The sequence below is a fragment of the Chelonia mydas genome, chromosome 26, assembly GCF_015237465.2.
Source record: "Chelonia mydas isolate rCheMyd1 chromosome 26, rCheMyd1.pri.v2, whole genome shotgun sequence".
Taxonomy (NCBI): domain Eukaryota; kingdom Metazoa; phylum Chordata; order Testudines; family Cheloniidae; genus Chelonia; species Chelonia mydas.
The window spans coordinates 15,159,654-15,184,257 of record NC_057859.1 but is presented as its reverse complement, the minus strand read 5'-3'; the positions used below and the strand labels follow the sequence as shown (position 1 = coordinate 15,184,257).

Sequence of the window (24,604 nt, the reverse complement as noted above, 5' to 3'; positions counted from 1 at the left end):
CCCTGGTGCCAGGCAGGGCTGGAGGGGCCCAGGGCCCAAGGCTGCTGTCACTCCCCCGCCTGCAGAGCAAGGCAGGAAATGTGCTGAGCAGCTTCGGGGCTGGCGAAACCCCACAGATCAGAGTTAAGGGCGGGGCCAGGGCCGGGGCGGGGGGAAGTGACACTGACGGGGGGGCACATCGCAGGCAGTGTCCTGTCAGCGCTGACATGGCCCCTCTCCTCCTGCTCTTCTGGCTGGGCTCAGGTAAGCAGCCGCCGGCAGGTGTCACCAGCAGGGGCACCTCCCCGGTACAGTCCTTGGGGGGCCTACAGGGGGGAGCCCCAGGGCAGAATCAGACCCTTCCCCTAGCCAGCACCCCAGGGCCTGGCAACTGCCCTGGCAGCGCCTGCCTCCTCTCTCTCTGCCCCTGGGGGCATATGAGCCTCACCTCAATACAAGGGGGTTACCAGCACAGTGAGGGCCCACCCACCCCAGGGGAGCCTCCTGCCATGTGCAGGCACAGCTGATCCTGACTCAGCCAATCCCGGCACAGCGCCCTGGCCAGGTGCCCCGATCCCGGCTGCAGCCAATCCCGGCACAGCGCCCTGGCCAGGTGCCCCGATCTCGGCTGCAGCCAATCCAAGCACAGCGTCCTGGCCAGGTGCCCCGATCTCGGCTGCAGCCAATCCAAGCACAGCGCCCTGGCCAGGTGCCCCGATCTCGGCTGCAGCCAATCCAAGCACAGCGCCCTGGCCAGGTGCCCCGATCCTGGCTGCAGCCAATCCCGGCACAGCGCCCTGGCCAGGTGCCCCAATCTCGGCTGCAGCCAATCCAAGCACAGCGCCCTGGCCAGGTGCCCCGATCTCGGCTGCAGCCAATCCCAGCACAGCGTCCTGGCCAGGTGCCCCAATCTCGGCTGCAGCCAATCCAAGCACAGCGTCCTGGCCAGGTGCCCTGATCTCGGCTGCAGCCAATCCCAGCACAGCGTCCTGGCCAGGTGCCCCAATCCCGGCTGCAGCCAATCCCGGCACAGCGCCCTGGCCAGGTGCCCCGATCTCGGCTGCAGCCAATCCCAGCACAGCGTCCTGACCAGGTGCCCTGATCTCGGCTGCAGCCAATCCTGGCACAGCGCCCTGGCCAGGTGCCCCGATCTCAGCTGCAGCCAATCCCGGCACAGCGTCCTGGCCAGGTGCCCTGATCTCGGCTGCAGCCAATCCAAGCACAGCGTCCTGGCCAGGTGCCCCAATCTTGGCTGCAGCCAATCCCAGCACAGCGTCCTGGCCAGGTGCCCCGATCCCGGCTGCAGCCAATCCCGGCACAGCGCCCTGGCCAGGTGCCCCAATCTCGGCTGCAGCCAATCCAAGCACAGCGCCCTGGCCAGGTGCCCCGATCTCGGCTGCAGCCAATCCCGGCACAGCGCCCTGGCCAGGTGCCCCGATCTCGGCTGCAGCCAATCCCGGCACAGCGTCCTGGCCAGGTGCCCTGATCTCGGCTGCAGCCAATCCCGGCACAGCGTCCTGGCCAGGTGCCCTGATCTCGGCTGCAGCCAATCCCGGCACAGCGTCCTGGCCAGGTGCCCCGATCTTGGCTGCAACCAATCCCAGCACAGCGTCCTGGCCAGGTGCCCCGATCCCGGCTGCAGCCAATCCAAGCACAGCGCCCTGGCCAGGTGCCCCAATCTCGGCTGCAGCCAATCCAAGCACAGCGCCCTGGCCAGGTGCCCCGATCTCGGCTGCAGCCAATCCCGGCACAGCGCCCTGGCCAGGTGCCCCGATCTCGGCTGCAGCCAATCCCGGCACAGCGTCCTGGCCAGGTGCCCCGATCTCGGCTGCAGCCAATCCCGGCACAGCGTCCTGGCCAGGTGCCCCGATCTCGGCTGCAGCCAATCCCGGCACAGCATCCTGGCCAGGTGCCCTGATCTCAGCTGCAGCCAATCCCGGCACAGCGTCCTGGCCAGGTGCCCTGATCTCAGCTGCAGCCAATCCCGGCACAGCATCCTGGCCAGGTGCCCTGATCTCGGCTGCACCCAATCCCAGCACAGCGCCCTGGCCAGGTGCCCCGATCCCGGCTGCAGCCAATCCCAGCACAGCGCCCTGGCCAGGTGCCCCTGATCTCAGCTGCAGCCAATCCCAGCACAGCATCCTGGCCAGGTGCCCCGATCCCGGCTGCAGCCAATCCTGGCACAGCATCCTGGCCAGGTGCCCTGATCTCGGCTGCAGCCAATCCTGGCACAGCGCCCTGGCCAGGTGCCCCTGATCCCGGCTGCAGCCAATCCCAGCACAGCGCCCTGGCCAGGTGCCCCTGATCCCGGCTGCAGCCAATCCCAGCACAGCGCCCTGGCCAGGTGACCAGGTGACCATATTTCCCAGTAGGAAAACATGATACTGCATTGGGCTACCCCAAGCCTCCCACCCCTCCCCATGCAGGGCTGGCCCCAGCTGCTCGCCCAAGCCCTCTTCCCTGTGTAGGGCTGGCATCTCTGCTCACCCTCAGACACACACACATTCCCCTGCTCCCAATTTTTTGACAAAGGTGGGCATTTGTCCCGTTTGATCAAGTCGGCAGGAGCAAACTGGACAAATGCCCCCTTTCGCCAAAGAAGTCAGGATGCCTGGCACAGGGCTTAAAAAAGGGACTGTCCCGGCCAAAACGGGATGTATGGTCACACTAGGTGACCCCGATCCTGGCTGCAGCAAATCCCAGCGCTGCGCTCTGGCCAGGTGCCCCCCGATCCCAGCTGCAGCCAATCCTGGTTCAGTGCCTGGGCCGGGGCCCCAGTGCCTCTGGGAGCACCCAAGGTGATCTGTCTATTCCAGACCCTTGGTTTCTTGACCGATTTTTCTGGAGCTGGCAAAGTCATGCCCGTCACCGGCTCCAAACCGAGTTGACCCAAGCCCAGTGGGGGTAGGGCTTAGAACTGGGTTCAATTCTGGTCTACATCCCAGCCCTCTTGGACTAATCACTGAATCACCCTTGGCTTCAAATTCTTCAGTTTCTCAGTTGGGGTCTGGGCAGCATCCGGCATGACAGGACCCTGATCTCGGGTGGGGTCTGGGCAGCGCCCGGCACGACGGGGCCCTGATCTCGGGTGGGGTCTGGGCAGCGCCCGGCACGACGGGGCCCTGATCTCGGTTGGGGTCTGGGCAGCGCCCGGCACTACGGGGCCCTGATCTCAGGTGGGGTCTGGGCAGCGCCCGGCACGACGGGGCCCTGATCTCGGTTGGGGTCTGGGCAGTGCCCGGCACGACGGGGCCCTGATCTCGGTTGGGGTCTGGGCAGCGCCCGGCACGACGGGGCCCTGATCTCGGGTGGGGTCTGGGCAGCGCCCAGCACGATGGGGCCCTGATCTCGGTGCTGCTGTAGCATATAATAAATAAGTCCCACCAGCTACCGTACTCCCAACCCAGTCCGGTTTTGTTCCTTGCTGTGCCCCTCTTTCTGCAGCCCTCTGTGCGCGGGAGCTGGTCCCCAAGCAATGCCTGCTGGGCCCTGAGTTTTGGTGCAGGGATCCGGGCACAGCAGCTCAGTGTGGACGGCAGCATGACTGCAAGCTCCTGGAGCAGCACATGCCCCAGGTGAGTCGGGGGCTCGCGCCCCTTGCTCTGATCCCATCCCAGCTCCAAAGGGGGCTGGGTGATTGGGGGGGGCTCAGGGCTGGCAGGCTGAGGGGTCCATGGGGGGCAGAGGGCTCAGGGCTGGGAGGCTGAGAGGTCTGTGGGGGGCAGGCGGCTCAGGGCTGGGAGGCTGAGGGTCTGTGTGGATCACGGGACTGAGGGGGCTCAGGGCTGGGAGGCTGAGAGGTCTGTGGGGGGCAGGCGGCTCAGGGCTGGGAGGCTGAGGGTCTGTGTGGGTCACGGGACTGAGGGGGCTCAGGGCTGGGAGGCTGAGAGGTCTGTGGGGGGCAGGGGGCTCAGGGCTGGGAGGCTGAGGGTCTGTGTGGGTCACAGGACTGAGGGGGCTCAGGGCTGGGAGGCTTAGGGGTCAGTGGGGGGAGGGGGCTCAGGGTGATGTGGGGCACTCCGGGTGGTGACCCCGGGTTTGTGTCTGGCACAGCAGGGCTGGCACATCCAGGAGCAGACCCTTTCCCCCAAGTGCACCATCTGCACCCTCATCCTGAAGAAGCTGAAGTCTATGGTCGGCGACGACCCCGACGAGGTGAGGGCCCTGGGGCAGCCCAGGGTCTGAGCCCAGCCTCCCTGGGTCTCGGGAGGATCTCCCCAGTGGTACACCAGGGCCCCTGGCTCCAGCACCTATGGGGAGTGGGGCGGGGGGGCGGGGCAGCAGCTGGGCTCTGAGACCAGGATGTGGGGAGCCTGTGGGGAGCAGGGGGCATCTGCTCCATCGCCGTCTGCCACTGGCGCCAGGGGGCATGGGCAGCACCCAGTGCCCTGGTACAACCAGGAGGGAAAGGAGGGTCTAGATCCTACTGTCCCCGCCTCCACCTGCCACCCACACGGCTCCCAGGGTCAGGGTTCTCCCAGTCCCAGACACAGCCCGTGCTGTCCCCTGGCGAGGGGAGCCCCTCCCCGGCCCAGCATCCCGTAGAGATGACACATCCTGCAAGGACCGTGGTGCCAGGGCGGGGCCCAGCGAGCGCCCCCTTCAGGCAGTGGAGGGACGTCCCGCGCCGTGTCCTAACCCCGGGCCGGGCCGGTGTCACACAGGACTCCATCACCAAGGCCGAGGAGAAGCTGTGCAGGGCTGTGGGCTGGAGTCTGCGGCGCCTCTGCCGCTCTGTGATGAAGAAGTTCAAGTCCAAGATCGTGGAGGCGCTGCAGGACGGGCTGGAGCCCAAGGAGATCTGTACCAGCCTGAGGATGTGCCGGGCGTCCCCACCCACCCAAGGTTTTCCCACTTGTTCCCTCTGCTGTGGAGTCAGGGGGCATCAGCCGGCTGCTGCCAGCCTGGGGCGTTGCTGTCCCTGCTGGGCACAACGCCAGAGAAATCTGAGCCAGTCGCCCTGGCCAGCGGGGGTATGGCCTGATCCCTGGGGGCATGGGCTCACACGCTCTGTGCAGGACAGAGGGGAGCCCCCCCCAGCTGAGGGAGACCTGGGGTGCCTGTGGCAGGGGGGAATGAGTGGGGATCAAACTGGAGTCCTTCCCAGGGGGAGGCGGGGATGAGCAGGTACCGGAATCGGTGCCACTGGCAACTTGCGAGCTGGCTGCACCCCTGTACTGCAGAGCAGCCCTGGGGTGGCTCTAAGTGACAGCTGCTGCCCGAGGGCTGTGCCCTGGCCCCGAGTGCCCGCTCAGCCCCCGGCCAGGCCCCACATATCAGGAGGGGAGCACCGTAGAGCTGACTATGCTGGTCCTGCTCCCACCCGCTGGAGGGGCACTCTCCCCATGGGTTTAGGAGAGGAGAGCAGGGCCTTGGAGGGCAGGCACTATGCCCCAGAGGGGAGAGGGTGAGATCCTTGTTTTCCATGTGCCAGGCGGCCTGGTGCCCCCCAGAGATGCCTGTGACTTCTGCCTGACCCTCACCAGCCTGGCCCAGCCTGACCTGCGGCACATGAGGCCTGGCTGGGACCTTGGAGACGTCCTGAATGGCACATGCAAGCGGCACTTCGGGGCTTCCCCCAGGGTCAGTAGAACGGCTCAGATCTGCTCGGGGTCCCACAGGCCAGCCCTCTACTGGCTCTAGGAGAAGGGAGGGTCTCCAGCCATCTCCATGGGGCGTGGGACAGTGCCCCAGAGGACTCATCCACGCCAAGCAGGGCTGTGGGGGCAGGGGCTGAAGTACCTGTTAGAAAAGCATCAGCCTGGCTCAGATGTGGGGTCTAGTGGTTAGAGCTGGGGAGGATTTAGATGCCAGGACTCCTGGGTTCTTTTCCCAGCTGTGAGAGAGCAGTGGAGCCTAGGGGTCAGAGCCGCGGGGAGCTGGGAGCCAGGACTCCTGGGTTCTACCCCTGGCTCTGGGATGGGAGTGGGGTTAGTGGTTAGAGGGGGGGGGCTGGGGCGGAGCCAGGACTCCTGGGTTCTTTTCTCCGGGCAGAGCTGGGGGTCGGTGAGGTCACTCTCTAGGAGGGGGCAGTCAACACCTCTGTGAAGCGGGGGCCATGAGCTGGGCTCTACCTCTCCCTGCAGTGCAAAGACTTCGTCTCGACCTACCACGCCAGGCTGCTGCGGGTTCTGAGGGTGCCCCAGGACCCGCTCACCACCTGTCGGGTAAGAGATCGGAGCGGGTGATGGGCCAGCGAGAAGAGCTGGGGGACTAGTTACAAACCACCCCCAGCAGCGATACCATCCTGTGAAACAAGTCTCAGGGAATCAGCATTAGCTGGGGGGCAAAGATCTCAGGCTGCACAGGTGGGGCAGGGGTGATGCCACCACCCCTCCCACTCTCCCCACACCTGGATGTGGCCTGAGGGTGGCGGATGGCCCAGTGAGCCCCTCAGTGGGCATGGGTTCCTGCTCACCCCCCTCCGAATGGGCAGTGCCCACGGCTCTGCCCCAGACACAGTGGGCTGGGAGGGTGGCAACGCACAAAGGGCCCCTTCTTTGCCCACGGACCCAAAGTGCCAGGGCTAAGGGAGCGGTACTGGGACCTCGCTCGCAGCAGCTGACAAACCTCATCCATGGCCCAGTCGCCGGGGGGAGTCAAGTGCCCAGGATCCCTGCGGCTCCTTGCACAGGCTGTCGGTCCATAGGGGGTCACTGCAGGGCCACCCCAGTGAGAGGTCAGGATCAGGCCCATGGCCTAGAGGACATCACTATGGCAAACTGGCCAAGCTCCCAGGGGGGCGGGAAGGGAGCTGTCACCCTGTCCTCCCCGCTGGGGTCCCCAGGCCTCCCGCCGCCATCCTCCCCTGCCTCTGGAATGCCTCCCCTCCCACCTCCCCGCCCACACAATGGGATCCTTGGGGCCCCCCCCTCCATCCACACTATTAGGGTCCCTGCCTCCCCCAGCCACTGGGATCCCTGCCCCCCTGCTGGGATCCCCCCCCCCGACTGCAGGGGGCCCTGGGCACCTTCCTCCCGCAGCCCCATGCTGGCAATGCCCTCGGAGACGCAGTGTCCCTTCTCCCCAGGACGCAGATGCCTGCCAGCTGCTGGAGGAGCCAACCCGAGAAGAGCCCAGCTCTGGCACCAACACCTGGGCATGGCCATGAGGTGAGCACCATAGGCAGGGGTTGGGGGGGCCTTTGCTAGTGATGGTGTCCATGGGGGAGGGCAGCGCTGTGCCAGGCCAGACACATGCCAGTGCCTCTGGCCATCAGATCCCTGGCACAGGCCTTGGGCTCTCAGCCCAGCCCAGCCCCATGGCCCCCCATTGCACCCTCCCCTGGGGACACCTCTGCTGGTGCACACTGACCCCTCTCCTCCTCTTCTCCAGGCCTGGACTCGTGCACCCACATCCAGAGTGGGCAGCTCCCCCGCTGGCTCAGGGCATGGCCTCCACTGCTCCCCCCCAGCTCCGACAGCGCCCCCCGGCGTGTGACGGCTAGGATGGCAGCATTAATGCCTCTGACTTTCGCTTCTCCTCCCCGCTTTGGGCAATAAAGGATCAATATCGACCTAACGTCTCTGTGATCTCACCCCATGATGCTAGGGTCATTGTCCACTGACCCTCCCAGCCCCCTGCTGCCTCCTCTCCCATCACTAAATGCAGCCACCTCTGGAGTGGGGTGTGACAACTGTTTATAACAGGGCGTTATGTGTCATCCCCACAGCCGCTCCTCCGCAGGGGGTGGGGGATTTGGCTTCCATTTCCACCTCCCAGCCCCAGAGCTGACATCAGCTGGTCCTCCCAGACCAGACGCACCTGCCAGCTCCCAGTCCCTGTTCTCATGCTGCCTAGCTCTGGGGCCTTGCTCCCAGGGATGTCACTCAGCTCGGCTCAGCCAGATACAGCCTGGATGCTCCAAGCCACTCTCTTTGCTAGGGCCTGATCCTGCAGGGTGCCCCAGGGCAGAGAAATACCCCCTCCCCGGGGGTGGCATCTCATTAGCAACAATGGGCAGGGGGAGGCTGACCTGGGAGGCCAGGGCTGCATGCTGAAGCTCTGCTGTTTATTACTCAGTCCCCATCTCGGGCTCCCCGTCCCTGATCCAGGCCCCCTTCAAGCCAGATCCTCTTCCCACAGCTCCATGCAGGGCAAACGGGGGTGAGGGGAAGGGGGAAGGGTGGGAGGGAGCTCTGGGCAGGCGCCCCATGGATCCAGCAGGAGGGACAAGCCAGTGGGGAGCACAGCCTGCTGTCTCCAGGCCCCCCAGCCAGTGACCCCCCCAACCTACATGGGGACCCCAATGAGGCGCTCCATCATGAGGGCCCCCAGCAAAGCCCAGCACCATCGTCACCGGGTCAGGCCAAGAACGGCGCAAGGGCAGGGTGGCCAGAGCAAAGAACAACTCACACCCTGCCCACCACGTGCCAGGAATGGACAGGGCAAGCGGCTGGACAGGAAACAGCCCCAGCACTGAGACACCCAATGAGTGGGCAAGCAGTGCCTGCTGTGACGAAGTGGGACTGTTCTTAATGTTTCCTCTGAATACTGTGGGGGTGCCTCAGTTTCCCCTATGCAGTTCTTAAGTATCTAGGGGGTGGGATAAGGGTGTAAGATCATTGCAGAGCCCTAGAGGGCAGATGTGTGCAGGGGTCTGGACACAGAGAATGGCCAACATCCTGTTTCCTGGCAACTGGTGGCCTGGGCCCTTCCCCCCCCCCCCCCCCCCCCCCAAGGTGAGAGCTAAAGGGTTGGAGAACAAAGGAATCCGGTGACCTCCTGGCCCGGGAAAGGGGAAAGCCCTGAGGAGGAGGGGCTGGGGAGAGTTTCAGTTTGGGGCTGGCTGGGATGAAGAGTGAAGTGCAGACGGGGTTGTCTGGCTCACTGTCCCCCAAAATGGACCCAGCTGAGGGGTCCTGTTCTCTGCACCTACAAGCTCTGTGTTAGACCATGTTCCTGTCGTCTAACAAACCTTCTGTTTTACTGGCTGGCTGAGAGTCACGTCTGACTGCGGAGTTGGGGTGCAGGAATCATAGAATCATAGACTATCAGGATTGGAAGGGACCTCAGGAGGTCATCTAGTCCAACCCCTCTGCTCAAAGCAGGACCAATCCCCAATTTTTGCCCCAAATCTCTAAATGGCCCCCTCAAGGACTGAACTCACAACCCTGGGTTTAGCAGGCCAATGCTCAAACCACTGAGCTATCCCTCCCCCCACCCTCTGGCTTCCCCAGGAGCCCACCTGGGCGGACTCGCTGTGGGAAGCGCACGGAGGGGCAGAGGATGCTGAATGCTCCGAGGTCAGACCCAGGAAGGTGGAAGCTGGGTGAGCTGTGTGTCCTGCAGACAGGCTGCTCACAGAAAGGAGACTTCCCCAGAGTCCTGACTGGCTTCATGGGGAGAAGTTCCAGAGCATTGCCCAGGGACTCCGTGACACCTGTGCCCCCTCTCCCCTCTTCTGTCCTCTGGCCCCTCTGGCTGGAACTGGTTGGGCAGGTCACCAGGGTCCTCCTTTCGTCGTCCATTGTCTTCCCACTGGCCAGACCCAGCTGCGACTCCTGACTGGGCCTCCCTGTCACCAGTTGCTGGGGTCTTCATTCTCCAGGGCATTGGCTGGGGTCCCAAGTTCCCTCGCTGGTCCTCTGTAACAACAAACTCCCGCTCCCATCACCTTGTTAAACCAGTAACACCCAGGGAAACTGAGTCCCACCCCCCTCTGCATGCAAACCATCGGAAAAACAAGGAAGAAACAAAAAAATCCCTCACTTTGTCACATTGACTAACACGGCTTCCCCTCTGACACCAGTTAGCAGGCAGGTTCCCCTGCCATATCTAGCATGACAAAGTGGGATTGTTCTACAGTATTTTTAATTGAGTCTGATGCGTGCCTCAGTTTCCCTCTTTGCATTGCTACCCAGTGGGTGCAACAGGGTTAAAAAGCTGCGCTTGAGGCCAAGCAGGAGCCATGGTGGGTGTGTGTCTGGGGCAGGGTGAACAGGGCGTTAGGGCCTGGCTGACACCAACCCATAGCAGGATGGGCAACGGGCCGGCGAGGCAGAGCCTGGCAGGCGCCCGTGGCCGCGTGGCTGGGGGGCACCGGCTTGGCCAGCAGGGCCATGTCTCAGCCTTCACGTCTCTGTGCTGAGCTCAGCCCGGCCTGCGCCCAGCTGACCAATCAACCCTGCTCTGCTGGGACTGGCTGCCTGGGGTCCGTGCACACCCCGCGGGGCTGCGCTGGGCCCCGCGAGGCTCTGCCCAGCGTCTGGCTCGGCCGCGCTCACTGGGCAGAGCTCCGGGTGCGACGCAGGAGGGCTGGGATGCCATGGCCCACCCTGAAGGAAAAGGGGGACCCCTGGGGGGCTGGCACGCTGAAGTGGTCCCCCGGGGGCTGTTTAAAAGCTGGGGTGTAGCACAGGATCACAGGGTCACAGGCCAGTGCTCCATCAGCTCCCCACTGTCCTGGGGAGGAACCCTCGTCAGTGTGACAGCCCTCCCTAGGGGTCGCGATCTCTCTCTGGGGTTAGGCCCTTTGGCACCGCTGCCTCCTGGAACCACACTTGTTTCTCTCTGGGAGCCCCCTCCTCAGGGAATCCACTTGCGCCGGGCTGCCACACCCAGGGGACCACTCGCCAGCCATCTGGTCACAGCACCAGCCGTTCTCAGGGGCCTCGAGCCTAGAAAGTCTCAGCGCAGCCCATGCTGGCTCAGTCCCAGGCCAGGTGGGCTCACACTGCTCTGGCCCCAGTCCAGAAGCCCCACACACACACACACACTCCTCCCAGCAGCTCCCACTACATCACCTCCAAGCCCGCCCTCCCCCTTCCTTTGACTTCTTTCCTAGGCAAACACATCACCTCGTGTCTCTCTGCAGCCCTCCCGCTGCTCCCACCATGGGGTGGGCCTTGGGGCCGTCAGGTGCTAAGTTACAAAGTGCCCAGACTGTCAGGATTCCGGTGGGGTCACATCTGGCCCTCTGCAACCACAAACACCTCGTAAACATGCAGCGCGGCGGGAAACTGAGGCACACGCAGCCTCAAGAACGTTCCCCACTTCCTCTCAGACCGCTTCTGTGCAGTTGTGACAGAGAGTCTGGTCCTGGAGTCACAGACAGTCCCCTTGGACTCCCCAGTCTGTCTTGCCTCAGAAACTGGCCTGTGTGATGAAACGGCCACGGCCGGGGGCCACCCTAGACAGTGCCACAGATGGCCCAGCAGGGGACGCAGGAGCCTCTGAGCAGGGGAAGGGAGCTCCCGGGGACAAGGCTTCACCAGGCTGCGCTCCAGACTTCTCCTGAGGCGGGGAAACCGAGGCACAGCCAGCAAGGTGGCATAGGCTCCACTCCCTACCCCAGCAGCTGAATTTCAGAAGTTGGCCACAGCGCTGCGAGCTCCGCAAGAAGGGCTGCGGGGGACGATTCCCGTGGGAGGAGGGATTCCTTCCCCGGGAATGGGGTCCCAGGGGAAGCTGAACCTGGGGGGCTCAGGAAGCAGCTGGTGGTCCCCCAGACACACCACCACTGGCTGTTGGACCTGGCCTGCGGTGTCCCTCTCTCGGCACACCAGGGGATCCAGCGCACCCAGCGGAGGCTGCTGCAGACCTTCTGTTGGCTCCGAGCCTCTGATGCAGCCCCGCAGGTCCTGTGACTCCTGCCAGAGGGCAGGGATTAGGGTAAAGCCACCCTGAGACCCCATCACAGGACCCTTTTCAGAAGGCGGCTGTGGACGTAGCGGGGCCCCTCAGGAAGGCGACTCGCCGGGGAGACAGACATTCTGGTGGGGACAGAATTTGCTGCCAGGAGGTGGGGGCTCTGGTGTCCATCAAGGCAGGGTGGGGTTCCCCAGTGAGGTCCTTACAGATGTAAGGGGATTGTTGCCCCCTTACTAACATTCAGTGGGGTGTTTTAGTTGCTAGCTCCCAGTACTAAAAGGGGGAAGGGTCGATGGGGAATCAGGACCCTGAGACTGACAGCCCCCAGGAACAATGGGGAGAGGCCAATGCTCCAGGTCAGCCTGAATGACAGGGCGGGCAGGCTAATCAGGGAGTCAGGCGGCCAGGGAGGTCCTGTCCTCTGTGTGAGCTGGATTTGCCTAGGTCAGACAGAGTGGGGCCGAGCTAAGGAGAAAGCAGGGGCCCAAGCTAAGCTGGGGAGCAGAGCTGGGCCAGATGCAGAGGGACCAGAAAAGCAGCCCAGAGAGAGCAGAGCCTGTCCTGGGAGCAGAGCTGCAGCCCCAAAGCCAGAGGCACAGCCCAGAGAGAGCAGACTTGCCCTGGGAGCAGAGCTGCAGCGATCCGAGCCAGAGGGGCCAGAAAAACAGCCCAGGGAGCAGGTCTGTGCTGGGAGCAGAGTCACAGAAGCAGCCTGCAGTGCAGACCTGTCCTGGGAGCAGAGCTGCAGCGATCCGAGCCAGAGGGGCCAGAGAAGCAGCCCAGGGAGCTGGAGGCAGAGCAGCAGCCGGGCAGAGACCGAGTGGTGGAGCTGGGGCTGGAGCAGTCCGGAGCTGGGTGCGGTGAGCAGGTGGGGAGACCGAGGGGGACCCTGGGCAGCAGGCCCGGCACAGGGAGACACCTCAGCCAAGGGGCTGTGCAGGCCAGGCTTGGATCGTAACCCCGACAGGGCAGGGGCGATACTGGGAAGAAGGGTCCTACCACTTAGAGCCTGAGAGCGTGTGGCCACCACCAGAGCAAGTGTCTGACCCACAGCATCCCTGCAGCACCGCCAGGGCCTGAGCAGGGGCCTGGGACTTACAAGGAGCAGACTGTGAACTGCCCGGACGTTCCAGAGACACTGTTTGTGATGTTCCCTGCCAGAGAGCGGGGTGATGTGTTTCCTTTAACCTTTCCCATGTTTCCTTATTCTTTTTAAAATTAATTGTTGATTAAATAACTTGCATTTGCTTTAACTTGTATGTAATGGTCAGTGGGTCGGAGAAGTGCCCAGTGCAGAGAGAGCACCCCGGAGTGGGGACACCCTAGCCCCTGTCCTAGGTGACCACAGCAGGGTTGGGGGTCGAGCCCCCCAGGAATCCTGGACCCAGCCTTGTTGGGGTTACGAGGACTCTGCCAGAAAGGAGAGTGGAAGGGGAGCCCTCAAGGGCAGGGAGGCCACTGTGTAAAGGAAGTGGGAGCAAGGACTCAGATCCTTTCACTAGCCCACTTCACCAGGGTCGTGCAGAAGCCAGGAAAGTTCCCCACAAGAGCGGGACTGTTCCCCCACTTACACAGAGCAGGGGTCCAATTTCATGCCAGCCCCAATCTGGGGCTTGTGGGAGAAGCATGGGGTCCGGTACAAATGGTCTTGGTGTATCCCCCTCAGTCCAACAGGCTGGTGGGGCGATTAAATGGGACCCTGAAGATGATGCTGAGGATTTTTATGGACCAGCACCTGCAGGACTGGGACAAGTATTTACCCCACCTGCTGTTTGCATAGCGGGATGTGCCCTAGGACTCCAGGCGGTTCTCCCTTTTCGAATGGCTGTCTGGCCAGAGAGTGAGGGGCCCCCGGCCTTGGGGAGGGATAAATGGGAGGGGAGGCCTGCAGCATGTGCTGAGCTTGCCGGGAAAATCTCACGGAGCTCATGGGTCTGGCGGAGGGAACCTAGCCAGGGCCCCAGGGAAGCAGAAGGCCTGGTATGACCGCACGGTGCGTGCCCGCTCCTATGGCACTGAGAACCAGGGAGGGTTCTTGCCCCAGTGTGGAGGAATAAGCTCCAGGCCACCTGGGACGGCCCTTCAAGGTCATCAAGCAGCTGAATGAGGTGAGCTATGTGGTGGAGCTGTCCAGCCAGGCTCACAGCCACCGGGTGATGGCCACGTGATGAAGCCATACTGGGACAGGGAGAGGCTGATACTGGCTGTGTGTGGCCAGTGGGAGGAGCAGGAGGAGGGTCCCCTGGTGGGTCTCTTCCCTGAGATGGGCCAACCTCCAGCTGGAATCAGTCCCCCTCAGGTCAGCTAATCCAGTGGTTCTCAAACTTTTGCATTGGTGACCCCTTTCACACAGAAAGTCTTTGAGTGTGACCCTCTTTATAAATTAAAAACACGTTTTTTATATTTAACACTATTGTAAATGCTGGAGGCGAAGTGTGGTTTGAGGATGGAGGCTGACAGCTCACAACCCCCCAAGTAATAACCTCATGACCCCCCAAGGGCTAGCCCCTGCCCAGCAGGCACAGATCAGAGGGGTGCTACTTTCCTGCCAGCAGCTGTTCTCCAACTGGCCTGGGCTCGCTAACCTGGCTGTCCACCAGGTGGGGACAGGAGCCAAACCTCCCATCAGGTGTTCCCTGTTCCAAGTCACTGGGAACACAGCCCAGGTCCTGGAGAGAGAGGTCGGAGAAATGCTGGCTTTAGGGGTGGTCCAGTCATCCTCCAGCCCCTGGGCCTCACCTGTGGGGCTGATCCCCAGGAAAGACGGGTTGATCCGATTCTGTGTGGCCTATCAGAAGCTCAATGCCATCACCATGTCTGGTGCCTGCCCCATGCCTAGGCCTGGTGAGATCCTAAACAAGGTATGGGGAGCTCATTACCTCCCCACCATGGACCTCACCCAAGGCTACTGGCAAGTGCCTTGGACCCAGAGGCCAGCTTGAAATCTGCCCTCATCACCCCTTTGGGGTTCTGTGAGTTCCTGGTCCTGACTTTCGGCCTCAAGGGGGCACCTGCCACCGCCTGGCGGGTCAGTTACTGAGCAGGAGGGAGAACTTTGTCCTGGCGTACACTGATGCTAGCTGTATCCTTAGCCAGCCCCGGGAGGACCATGTGTCCCAGCTGAGGAGGGGGCTGGGCCGCCTTAGGAAGCAGGACTGAGTGCAAAGTGGGGATGGCCGAGGTACCTGGCTGGGCCACGAGGTGGGAAGCGGCTGTGTATAGCCAGAGCCGGCCATAGTGGGGGCAATCGGAGATTGGCCTGCTCCCCGAACCAAGCTATAGCCCCAGGCCTTTAGCAGGATGGCGGGGCACTGCCAGAGGTTTGTACTCCACTTTAGCTTCCTAGCAGCTCCCATCACCACACTCCAAGAAGTGTGAGCCAGATGAGGTGGTCTGGACTGAGCAGTGCCGGGGACTCTCCGTGCACTGAAGGAAGCTCTAAGCCAGGGCCCGTGGTGGTAGATCCAGACTTGGACCAATCCTTCCTGGTGTTCACAGATGTGCTGGCTCAGGGGGGGTGCAGTGCTCCCTTGGGATACGGTTACCATATTTGAACATTCAAAAAAGAGGACACTCCAAGGGGGTGGGTATTTGCTCGTGCCCCGCCCCGCTCCCAGCCCCACCCCAACTCCACTCCTTCCCCGCCCCCATTCCAACCCCTTCCCCAAAGTCCCTGCCCCAACTCCGCCCCCTCCCTGCCCCATTGGACCCCTTCCACAAATACCTGCCCTGGCCCCGCCTCCTCCCCTGAATGCACTGTGTTCCCCCTCCTCTCCCCCCAGCTGCGCAAAACAGCTGTTTCACGGCGCAAGCACTGGGAGCTAGGGGGGGGAAGCGGGCACTCTCTCGAGTGATCAACATTCACTCTCTTTCTTGAATGATCAACTCTTCTTTGGGGAAAAATAATGATGGCAAAATCCCGGACGTTTTTAGATATTTAAAAATTCCTCCCGGACGGCAATTTAAGAACCAAAAAGCTGGACATGTCTGGGAAAATACAGACGTATGGTAACCCTACCTTTGGGGGTACCAGACTCCCTCAGTTTTCTGATCCAGGTGGACTCGCTGCAGGGAGCTTGTGGCGTGACCCAGGGGTGCTGAAGCTCCAAGGGTCAGTCCCAGGAGGCGGGGAAGCCAAGTGGCCAGCCCTAGTGGAAAAGTGTGACCCTGAGGGGGGCTGACACACTGAAGGGCTCCTCCCAGGGACTGTTCCAGAGCCATGCCTCACACCAGGCCTGTTGCTCCGGGACAGGACCCCTCAGCCCCAGGACCCTGCAACCAGCGGCGAAGGTCTGCACAGTCCCACACCTGGCAGCTGTTTCCCTGGGCTCTCAGGCTCATCTGGGTACAGCCTGCCCTCCGGGCCAGCTCCCTGCTCTCCGTAGCCTCAGAGAGAGGCACCGCCGACTTCCTCCCCGCAGCTCCCTTCTGCCCTCAGCTACCTGGCATTATACCAGCCCCACGGTTACCGCCCAGGGGAGCGTCGCCCTTCAGTTAGCCCTTCTCGCTGCCTGGCGCCCCCTCCGGGGGCAGCCTAGGGGTTAGTCATGTCTGCAATTGACTTTCAGCCTAGGACCTGGCTTTGATGTTTCTTCAGTTGTACCTTTGTTCTTTTCTTTTTAGGGTGGACTCTTCTTGCTTTCAGAGTAGGAGCCGTGTTAGTCTGTGTCCACAAAAAGAAAAGGAGGACTTGTGGCACTATAGAGACCAACCCATTTATTTGAGCATAAGCTTTTGTGAGCTACAGCTCACTTCATCGGATGCATGCAGTGGAAAATACAGTAAGACGATTTTATATACACGGAGAACATGAAACAATGGGTGTTACCATACACGCTGTAACCAGAGTGATCAGGAAAGGTGAGCTATTACCAGCAGAAGAGTGGGGTGGGGTGGGGGGGGGGAACCTTTTGTAGTAATAATCAAGGTGGGCCATTTCCAGCAGTTGAGAAGAACAGTGCGGAGGGGGGAGGGGGGGAATAAACATGGGGAAATAGTTTTACTTTGTGTAATGACCCATCCACTCCCAGTCTCTATTCAAGCCTAAGTTAATTGTATCCAGTTTGCAAATTAATTCCAATTCAGCAGTCTCTCGTTGGAGTCTCTTTTTGAAGTTTTTTTGTTGAAGAATTGCCACTTTTAGGTCTGTAATCGAGTGACCAGAGAGATTGAAGTGTTCTCCGACTGGTTTTTGAATGTTACCATTCTTGACGTCTGATTGGTGTCCATTTATTCTTTTACGTAGAGACTGTCCGGTTTGACCAATGTACATGGCCGAGGGGCATTGCTGGCACATGATGGCATATATCACATCGGTAGATGTGCAGGTGAACGAGCCTCTGATCGTGTGGCTGATGTGATTAGGCCCTGTGATGGTGTCCCCTGAATAGATATGTGGGCACAGTTGGCAACCGCTATACTTACCTACGTGCCTCCAGCTTTCACCCAGACACACCACACGATCCATCGTCTACAGCCAAGCTCTGCGATACAACCGCATTTGCTCCAACCCATCAGACAGAGACAAACACTGACAAGATCTCTATCAAGATCTCTATCTTACAACTACAATACCCACTTGCTGAAGTGAAGAAACAGATTGACAGAGCCAGAAGTGTTCCCAGAAGTCACCTACTACAGGACAGAAATAACAGAACACCACTAGCCATCACCTACAGCCCCCAACTAAAACCTCTCCGGCGCATCACCAAGGATCTACAACCTGTCCTGAAGGATGACCCATCACTCTCACAGATCTTGGGAGACAGGCCAGTCCTTGCTTACAGACAGCCCCCCAACCTGAAGCAAATACTCACCAGCAACCACACACCACATAACAGAACCGCTAACCCAGGAACCTATCCTAGCAACAAAGCCCGTTGCCAACTGTGCCCACATATCTATTCAGGGGACACCATCACAGGGCCTAATAACATCAGCCACACGATCAGAGGCTCATTCACCTGCACATCTACCAATGTGATATCTGCCATCATGTGCCAGCAATGTCCCCCAGCCAGTGCCTGCCAGACGCTCCCCTGCCATCCCGCAGAGCAGCGTGGCAATGGCCATAAAGAAGATCTGCTCCACCTTCTTCCTCGGCTGGGCAGGCAAGTGCCACCGGGTGGTGGATAAGTACGTGCAGCCCATCGAGGACGGGCTGGCCAAGGATGAGGAGCCCCGCGACATCTGCACCTCCATCGGCATGTGCAAGAGCCCGGGCCACCCAGGTGAGGGGGAGGGGCTGCCCCGAGCCCACCGCGCCCGGCTGAGCAGACCCCTGGGGAGCTGGGGCCGGCGCGCTGGGGGCTGGACACCAGGCTGGCTCTGTGGAGCCCCTGGCTCTTGGAGGGCAGAGCTCGGGTCTCCCCCGCAGCCTCCCGCCCCCTCCCACCAGGGATCAGGTCTGGGGGAACCAAAGTCAGGGCGTTTGCCAGGGTCCCACCTCCCCCAGCTTGGCCCATGGGTGCCCCCCGCTCCCACCTGGGCTGGGAACCCAGCGGGGGAGGGGATGTACTACTGCGGTCAATGGAGGGGGAGGGGGCTTGCTCCTGGGCACGGGAGCTGTGGGGTCACCCAGCCCCAGCCCTGCGGCCGGGCTGCTGCCCTCTGGTGCCCCCAGCTGGCCATGGGTCCCTGCTGCCCAGCGCCCCCCTCCCCCGAAGCTGCTCCTCCATCCTGTCTCCCTAACCCCTGCCTGAGCGCATGGGACCCACAGCTGCCTGACTCCCCCCCGCCCACCGTTCTTCCCCCGGACTTTCCCAAGCCCCACCTTGCGCCGCGAAGGGCCCTCGTCTCTGCCCACAAATCATCTCCGACCCCGCGAGGGCACTTGAGACCAGGGAGCGCTCAGGGCTGGGCAGCCTGCCCACATCAAAGGAGCCGCTCCGGAGAAAAGCGATTTCACAAGAGTGGCAGCTGCGGAAGTGGGCGCGGTGCCCCCCTCCGCAGGAATGTGCTGCCCACCCCTCCCCCCTACAGGGGTCGGGGGCCGGGGGTGCTAAAGGGGCTCCGCTCAGCACTGTGGGGGTAGAGTCACAAGCTCCATGGGGTTCTAGGCTCGATCTTCCCTGACCAAGGGCTGGGCGCTGAGCAAAGCGTGGGGCCCAGCGCTGCTGCCCTGGGCTGGGAAGCCTGGCCGATCTGGGCCCAAGTTTGGGGGTTTCGGTGCCCCCTGGACAGGGACCAGTCCAGGCAGTGGCAGGGCAAAGCCTCCCCGTCCTGCCATGGCTGCGGAGTCCAGCCCCAGGGCCCAGCCCCAGACCAGACGCCTTCTCCGGGGGCAGTGTGGAGCTGGGGCCCCTCCTGCCCCTAGTGCTGGCTGGTCCTCCCCCGCCCCCAGAAGGCCGAGGCCTGCCTGGCCCCACAACTTGCCCCGGTGTCTAGGGGTGTAGCCAGGGACCAGCCTCCTGGTGCCCCAGGAGTGCCAGCTGGGGCCATGCCATGGGGCAGCTGAGCCAGCTCATGGGGGCGCAGGGCTGGGCACTCCCAGCCCAGTGGCTTTGTCCCCAGTGGGGTGTGAGGACCACCGCTCCTCCGCTCTGCCCAGGGAGCCCCGGAGGGTGGTGCAGTACCCCAGGGGTGGAGCACACGTAGCCCTGGGGGTTTGACCCGAGGCCCCACAGATCACCTGGGCTACTGGGGAGAGGGGTGTCCCCTAACTGCCCCTCTGCCTGTCCAGCCTGGGTCAGGCTCCCCGATTCCCTGCACTGAGTCTGTCTGTCTGTCCCTCACTGGCCTCTCTCTCCTCCTCAGATGGCGCCTGAGCTCTGGGTGGCCAGGGCAGAGCGGAGCTTCTGCCTGCATGCAAATCGGCTCCCCTTCGTGCCAAGAACCCCCAAGCACCACTCAGCTACCAGGCAACTAACCGGGGGGGGCCCTACACACAGCGTAGCTCTACTCCTCCCCCTCCCCCTGGGGGCTGCCCCCTTCCCCCTGTTCCCAGGGGGCTCTCGCCGCTGCCCCTGCAATGCACTGCGCCCCCCCAGGCCCCCCACCACAGCTCTATGCCAGCTCAGACTCCCCGCTGCCCTGGGGTCTCCAATCCAGCCCGGCTGAGCAATGGGGTGCCCTGACTCCTGCCAGCGGGTTGCCCCTGGGGCCGGAGCTGGGTCTCAAGGTGATTCTGTATGTGGGGGGCTGGGCACAGACAGACCCTTACTCCCAATCTGTGCTGCCCGCTGTCACCCAGCGGGGGCCCCCCCAGGATTGGGAGCAGCTCCCCCACCCCTGGCGTGGCCTGGGGCCATTGGCTGCCGGGAACCGGCCCCCGAGGGCCCTTGTGCCGCAGGGAGAGGCCAACGCCCACAGCTGAAGCAGGCAACGTCAACACGCCCCGGGTGGGGCAGGCGGGGGCCTGGGCCCCCACCACGGGGCGGATGGCGGCAGCAGGAGCTCAGGACTCCGTGGCGCCAGCCTGCCCTCCTCACCGGCCTGGGGGCACGTGCCCTGGGCCAGGCCCCGACCGCCTGGGGCACAGTCCTGCCCGGGGGTGCGTCGGGGCAATCGAGGGGCCTGGCAGCCAGGGCCCGGCGGGGAGGGTAGAATGGGGCGTGGGGCTGGGGCAGGCTGCAGGCTTCACCCTTCAATTAGCCCTTCTTGCTGCCTGGTGCCCCCTCTGGGGGCAGCCTAGGGATTAGTTGGTCCCCAGCCATGTTAACCCATTCAGGGGCAGGTGTGGGGTGAATACAGAGTCGATCCCTCACCATCGCAGGGGCCCCTTGTCTCTCCTGCTCTCCACCTGTGCCCCCCCCACCCCACTTTGGTCTCCTGCAGCTGAAACGCTTTGGGCCGAAATGGGCTCAGCACTGGGGCTGGGGGAGCGGCTCTGGCGTGCGCGGGGGCGCGGACCAGCCAGCCATAAACCCTACGCAACTGCAAATCCCTGAGTATTCCCCCAGCCGCTGGGGCTAGGTTCAGCCATGCTGGCCCCTGCTCTCTGGGGTGGGGGCAGGGAGCTGCCCCCAGGGAGGGCAGGTGGCATTTCCAACAAGGGGGTGACTTTTGCGGGGTCCCAGGAGCCCTGCCCTCGGGCTGCTGCGGCAGGGGCCCCGGCCAGCGCAGCCCGTACTTTGGGCTCCAGTGACCCCATGGGGGCCCCTATGGGACGGGAGCGTCTGTCTCCACAGCCTCCCCCAGGGGACTGGGGCTTTGCTGCCGTCCCTGAGACCATGGGCTGTGTGCAGGGGGGCGGCTCCTTCGTCTGGAGTTCCCCACCCAGCCCAATGCTGCAGCCAGGCCATAGGGAGCAGCTCCTGCTCCCCAGTGGGCATCTGGCCAGCCCTTTGCCCCAGTGACACTGCTCCAAAGGAAGACCACAGCTTCTGTCCCAGAGCCCTTACCTCTCCCTCACAGTTCCACCCAGCTTCCACTCGCTCTCTTTGGCCTGGGTTGCCTCCATAACACCCTCCCCCTCCCCCCAGGAGCTAAGCTCGCTCCCCCCACACCCCCTGGGGCTCCCTACTCAGCCTTCAGCTGTAACACCCAGGGCAGTAGCAGACTCATCAGCCTCTTTGCATGGTGCAGCCAGCAGAGGGGGGTGGCAAGCTGCCTGGGTGAGCCAGGGTGACACGCCTGTCCTGCAGCCTTACCCCCACGCTGGGTTTGATGCCTGCGGATACTGTCATCCCAGGGCAGGGGCCAGGCTGGGCACCAGCACCCCAGCATGGACCAGGGCCCCAAAGGGCATGTGCACCAGGGGAGGCCAAGTCTGGAGTCCAAGCCCTCTGCCTTCCCAGGCCTGTCAGGCCAGCCCCCCAGCCGGTGGAATCGCCCTTTGCCAGACAGAGCACCGCGACCCCTGGGATGCCGGCTCCCAACAGTCACGGGCAGGCGAGTGAAGCTCAAAGAAGGAGGTTCCCCTGGATTTGCCCATGAGCTCCCAGACCCACAATGCTCTGCAAGTGGCCCAGGCAGTGAGGGGGGACCCAGAGCTGGTGGCACACGCAAGTGGTTGGTCTTCTCTCTCCCCACAAGGCTCCGGGGCCAGCCACAGCCATCTTCTGCGGGAAGCAGAGCCCTGCCCAGAGGAAACGCAGGGCAGATGTTATAAGAAGCACACAAGATCTTTTTCAGGGGAAAAGGCAATACGCCGCATAAAGCACAGAAGGGAGGAACTGTGCTGAACTGGCCAGCGCAGCCCTACTGGTGAGCCCCCTGATACCCTGGCACCCCAATATTCACCCCTGTGAATGTTTTGTACAAATATGCCTTGTAAGTAGGCCCCTACCAAATTAACAGCCACGAAAAATGCCTCCTGGAGCATGAAATCGGGTCTCCCCCTGTGAAATCTGTATAGCACAGGGTAAAAGCGCACAGAAGGCCAGATTTCACAGGGGAGACCGGTGCTTCTCAGACTGGGGGTTCTGACCCAAAAGGGAGTTGCAGGGGGGTCACACCGTTTTTTAGGGGGGTCGTGACATTGCCACCCTTACTTCTGCGCTGCCTTCAGAGCTGGGTGGCTGGAGAGCAGCGGTGGGTGGCCGGGTGCCCAGCTGAAAGGCAGCGCCCCGCCAGCAGCTCAGAATTCAGGGTGACAATCCCAGGCCCCCCCTCCTTCTGCGCTGCTGCTGTCGGGGCTCTGCCTTCAGAGCGGGGCTCCCAGCCAGCAGCCGCCGCTCCCCAGCCGCCCAGCTCCCAAGGCAGCGCCCCCGCCAGCAGCAGCGCAGAAGGAAGGGTAGCCGTACTGCCCCCCCATGCACACACACAATAACCTTGCAGACCTCCCCCCTCCCCACCGCCACCGCTCCTTTGTGGGTCAGGACCCCTCCAATTACAGCACTGTGACATTTCAGATTTAAATAGCTGAAATCATGAAATGTATTATTTTTAAAATCCTATGACTGTGAAATTGATCAAAATGACGGAGACTTTGGTAGGGCCCTACTTGTGAGGTATCATTCTGAAAGTCTTGATCTGCTCGACATTAATATCTTGTTGGATTGCGTGTGCTGTGGTCGTGTGTGAGGTTATGAAGGTGGGCTGTGTACGTGTTGTGTTGTGAGGCTGAAAACACCCACAAGCAGCCTTTCAGATACAACAGTCAAAAGGCCAAGCAATGCTAATGGCTCACTGAGAAAATGCACACAGGCACCAGGATTACCCCAGGACCTGTGTGCAAGAGAAACCCCTCAGAGATAGCTCTGCACCCTGGGAATTGCTTGACCCAGGTCACAGAGGAAGAGCTTTCAAGCAAGAGGGAAGAAGATATAAAAGGGGGAAATGACATCATGGGCGGGTACTCACTCTCCCTACAACACACCTGGAAACCCCTGAGGAATAAACACTGAACAGGGAGAAGTGATGGTCCCAGGCTAAGGGAATTTTAGCCTGTGTATGAAAACCTGGGAAACCCACGTTGCAAAGCCAAGGCAGCATTTTGTAGTTCACAAACTCATTTTATATTTTAATCTAAACCAGGGTACGTTTGCCTAAGGTGCCTGGGGAAAATCTCAGCTCGGCTACCACAAGTGTGCATGGTCTTCTTCACATTGAGGGAGAGGCGGACCGGGTATTAAACACACATACTGGCCAGATTGGACCAGGGCAGGCCAGTACTGCTCTGGGGTCCCAAGCTGGGAGGCTGGCGGTTAGAGAGCCTGTGTGTAACTGCAGCTGGGTGTGTCCCTACCTGTGTGAATGCTGGTGAAAGTGCAGGCTGGAGGGCTTTGCAGCTTGTCACAGCAGCACAGGGTGAGAGGGAGCCCAGGCTGGTGGGTCAGAGGGCTCAGTTCCAGGTGGCACGCAGGGGAAACCCATCACAGCCCCTCCCCGCCATCTCTCACCCACAGCGCCACTCAGTTTCCGGATTTGACTGATCTGTCGCTCCGCTCCGTGGTCACACAGAATAGTATTTATAAGGGCTAAAAACTCTCATGCTTCAGGGCAAGAGCTACCACTAATAGCTGGAGTCAGGAAGGAAAACTGCCCATAGCTTCCAATTCCAGAAGGGACCAATGTAACCATCTAGTCTGACCTTCTGTATATCAGCCCACCCCCCACGTATGCTCCCCCCATGGGAGTGCCTGACCTGGGCTGCTGAATCCCTGCTCCAGCGTGAGAACTGCGACAGTGGGGCTGCAGAGCTGTTATGCAGAGAAAACTACACAGGATCGTTTCATGGGACAAGACAAGACGTCACGTTTATTATACCACAATTTGATTTACGGCCAATAACTAATATCTAATACCTATGTGTGTACACACACACACACACACACCCAAATGTTCTGCAGCTGCTGTATAGTTACCAGTCCTGAATGTAGCTTGAGTTCGTGGCTTGGGTTCGTAGCTTGTGGAGGCTAACTGGCCAGGAAAGCCGGGCACAAGGAAGGGCTGGGTCTCTGTGGGGCATGCACCGATGCCCTTCCATGTTGGCAGCAGAATGTTACCCTCCAAAGTCTTCCATCTCATCCATCCTTTTCGTAGGCTTCAGTTTGAATCCAGAGTCTATAGGTCTTGCTGTGTCACGCTGTCAGCTTTGATGTTTCTTCAGTTGTACTTTTGTCCTTTTCAGGGTGGACTCTTCTTGCTTTGTCAGGGCTGTTATCTGCATCTTCAGCCGTTGGCGTTTACACTTATTTCATCAGGACAGGCTGGGCCTGGAGGTTGAGTCCATCATCCATCCATCCCTCATTCCCACATCTAAACTACACTAATCAGATTACAGCCGGGTTTTGCAAAATGAAGGTTGCAGCAGGGTTTACAAAATGGAGTGAGCATTTAATAAATGAGTTTGGGACAAGTTAAAATGGAGTTTGAGTTACACCATGGACACGTGTAAGGAACGACAAACAGGGAGCAGAAGTTACAATGTTGAAGCCATGCAGGTTTCAGTGATTTAAGCAGCAACTGGGTTGAAAGTGAAACTCAATTAGCCAGCCCTTCCAACCCTGAGAGTCCATGAGTCTATGATTCTCTCTCTCCCTTGTGGGTGTTTTTCGGTTTCCTCATTCGCTCTGCAGCAACGCTCCTCTTACCTAAGCTTAAAGATCGCTGCATTGCCCCAAAATCCTGTGGGGTTTGCTCTTCAAGT

General features: G+C 61.4%; 1 protein-coding gene across 3 annotated transcripts; it reads left to right on the top strand.

Annotated features, from left to right (window-relative positions):
* Positions 1-162: 162 nt before the first annotated feature.
* LOC114021849 (prosaposin) lies at positions 163-7,495 on the top strand. 3 transcript variants are annotated; one of them, XM_037886525.2, is made up of 8 exons: positions 163-243; positions 3,424-3,554; positions 4,036-4,134; positions 4,644-4,824; positions 5,414-5,562; positions 6,066-6,146; positions 7,010-7,091; positions 7,315-7,495. In XM_037886525.2, exons 1-7 carry the CDS (start codon positions 207-209, stop codon positions 7,088-7,090), a joined length of 759 nt encoding a protein of 252 aa, XP_037742453.1. In that variant the 5' UTR covers positions 163-206; the 3' UTR covers position 7,091; positions 7,315-7,495. The 3 variants fall into 3 exon arrangements, with proteins under 3 accessions (XP_037742453.1, XP_027687786.2, XP_037742454.1); XM_027831985.3 differs by having other exon boundaries at positions 4,033-4,134; XM_037886526.2 differs by lacking the exon at positions 5,414-5,562 and having other exon boundaries at positions 4,033-4,134.
* Positions 7,496-24,604: the final 17,109 nt, after the last annotated feature.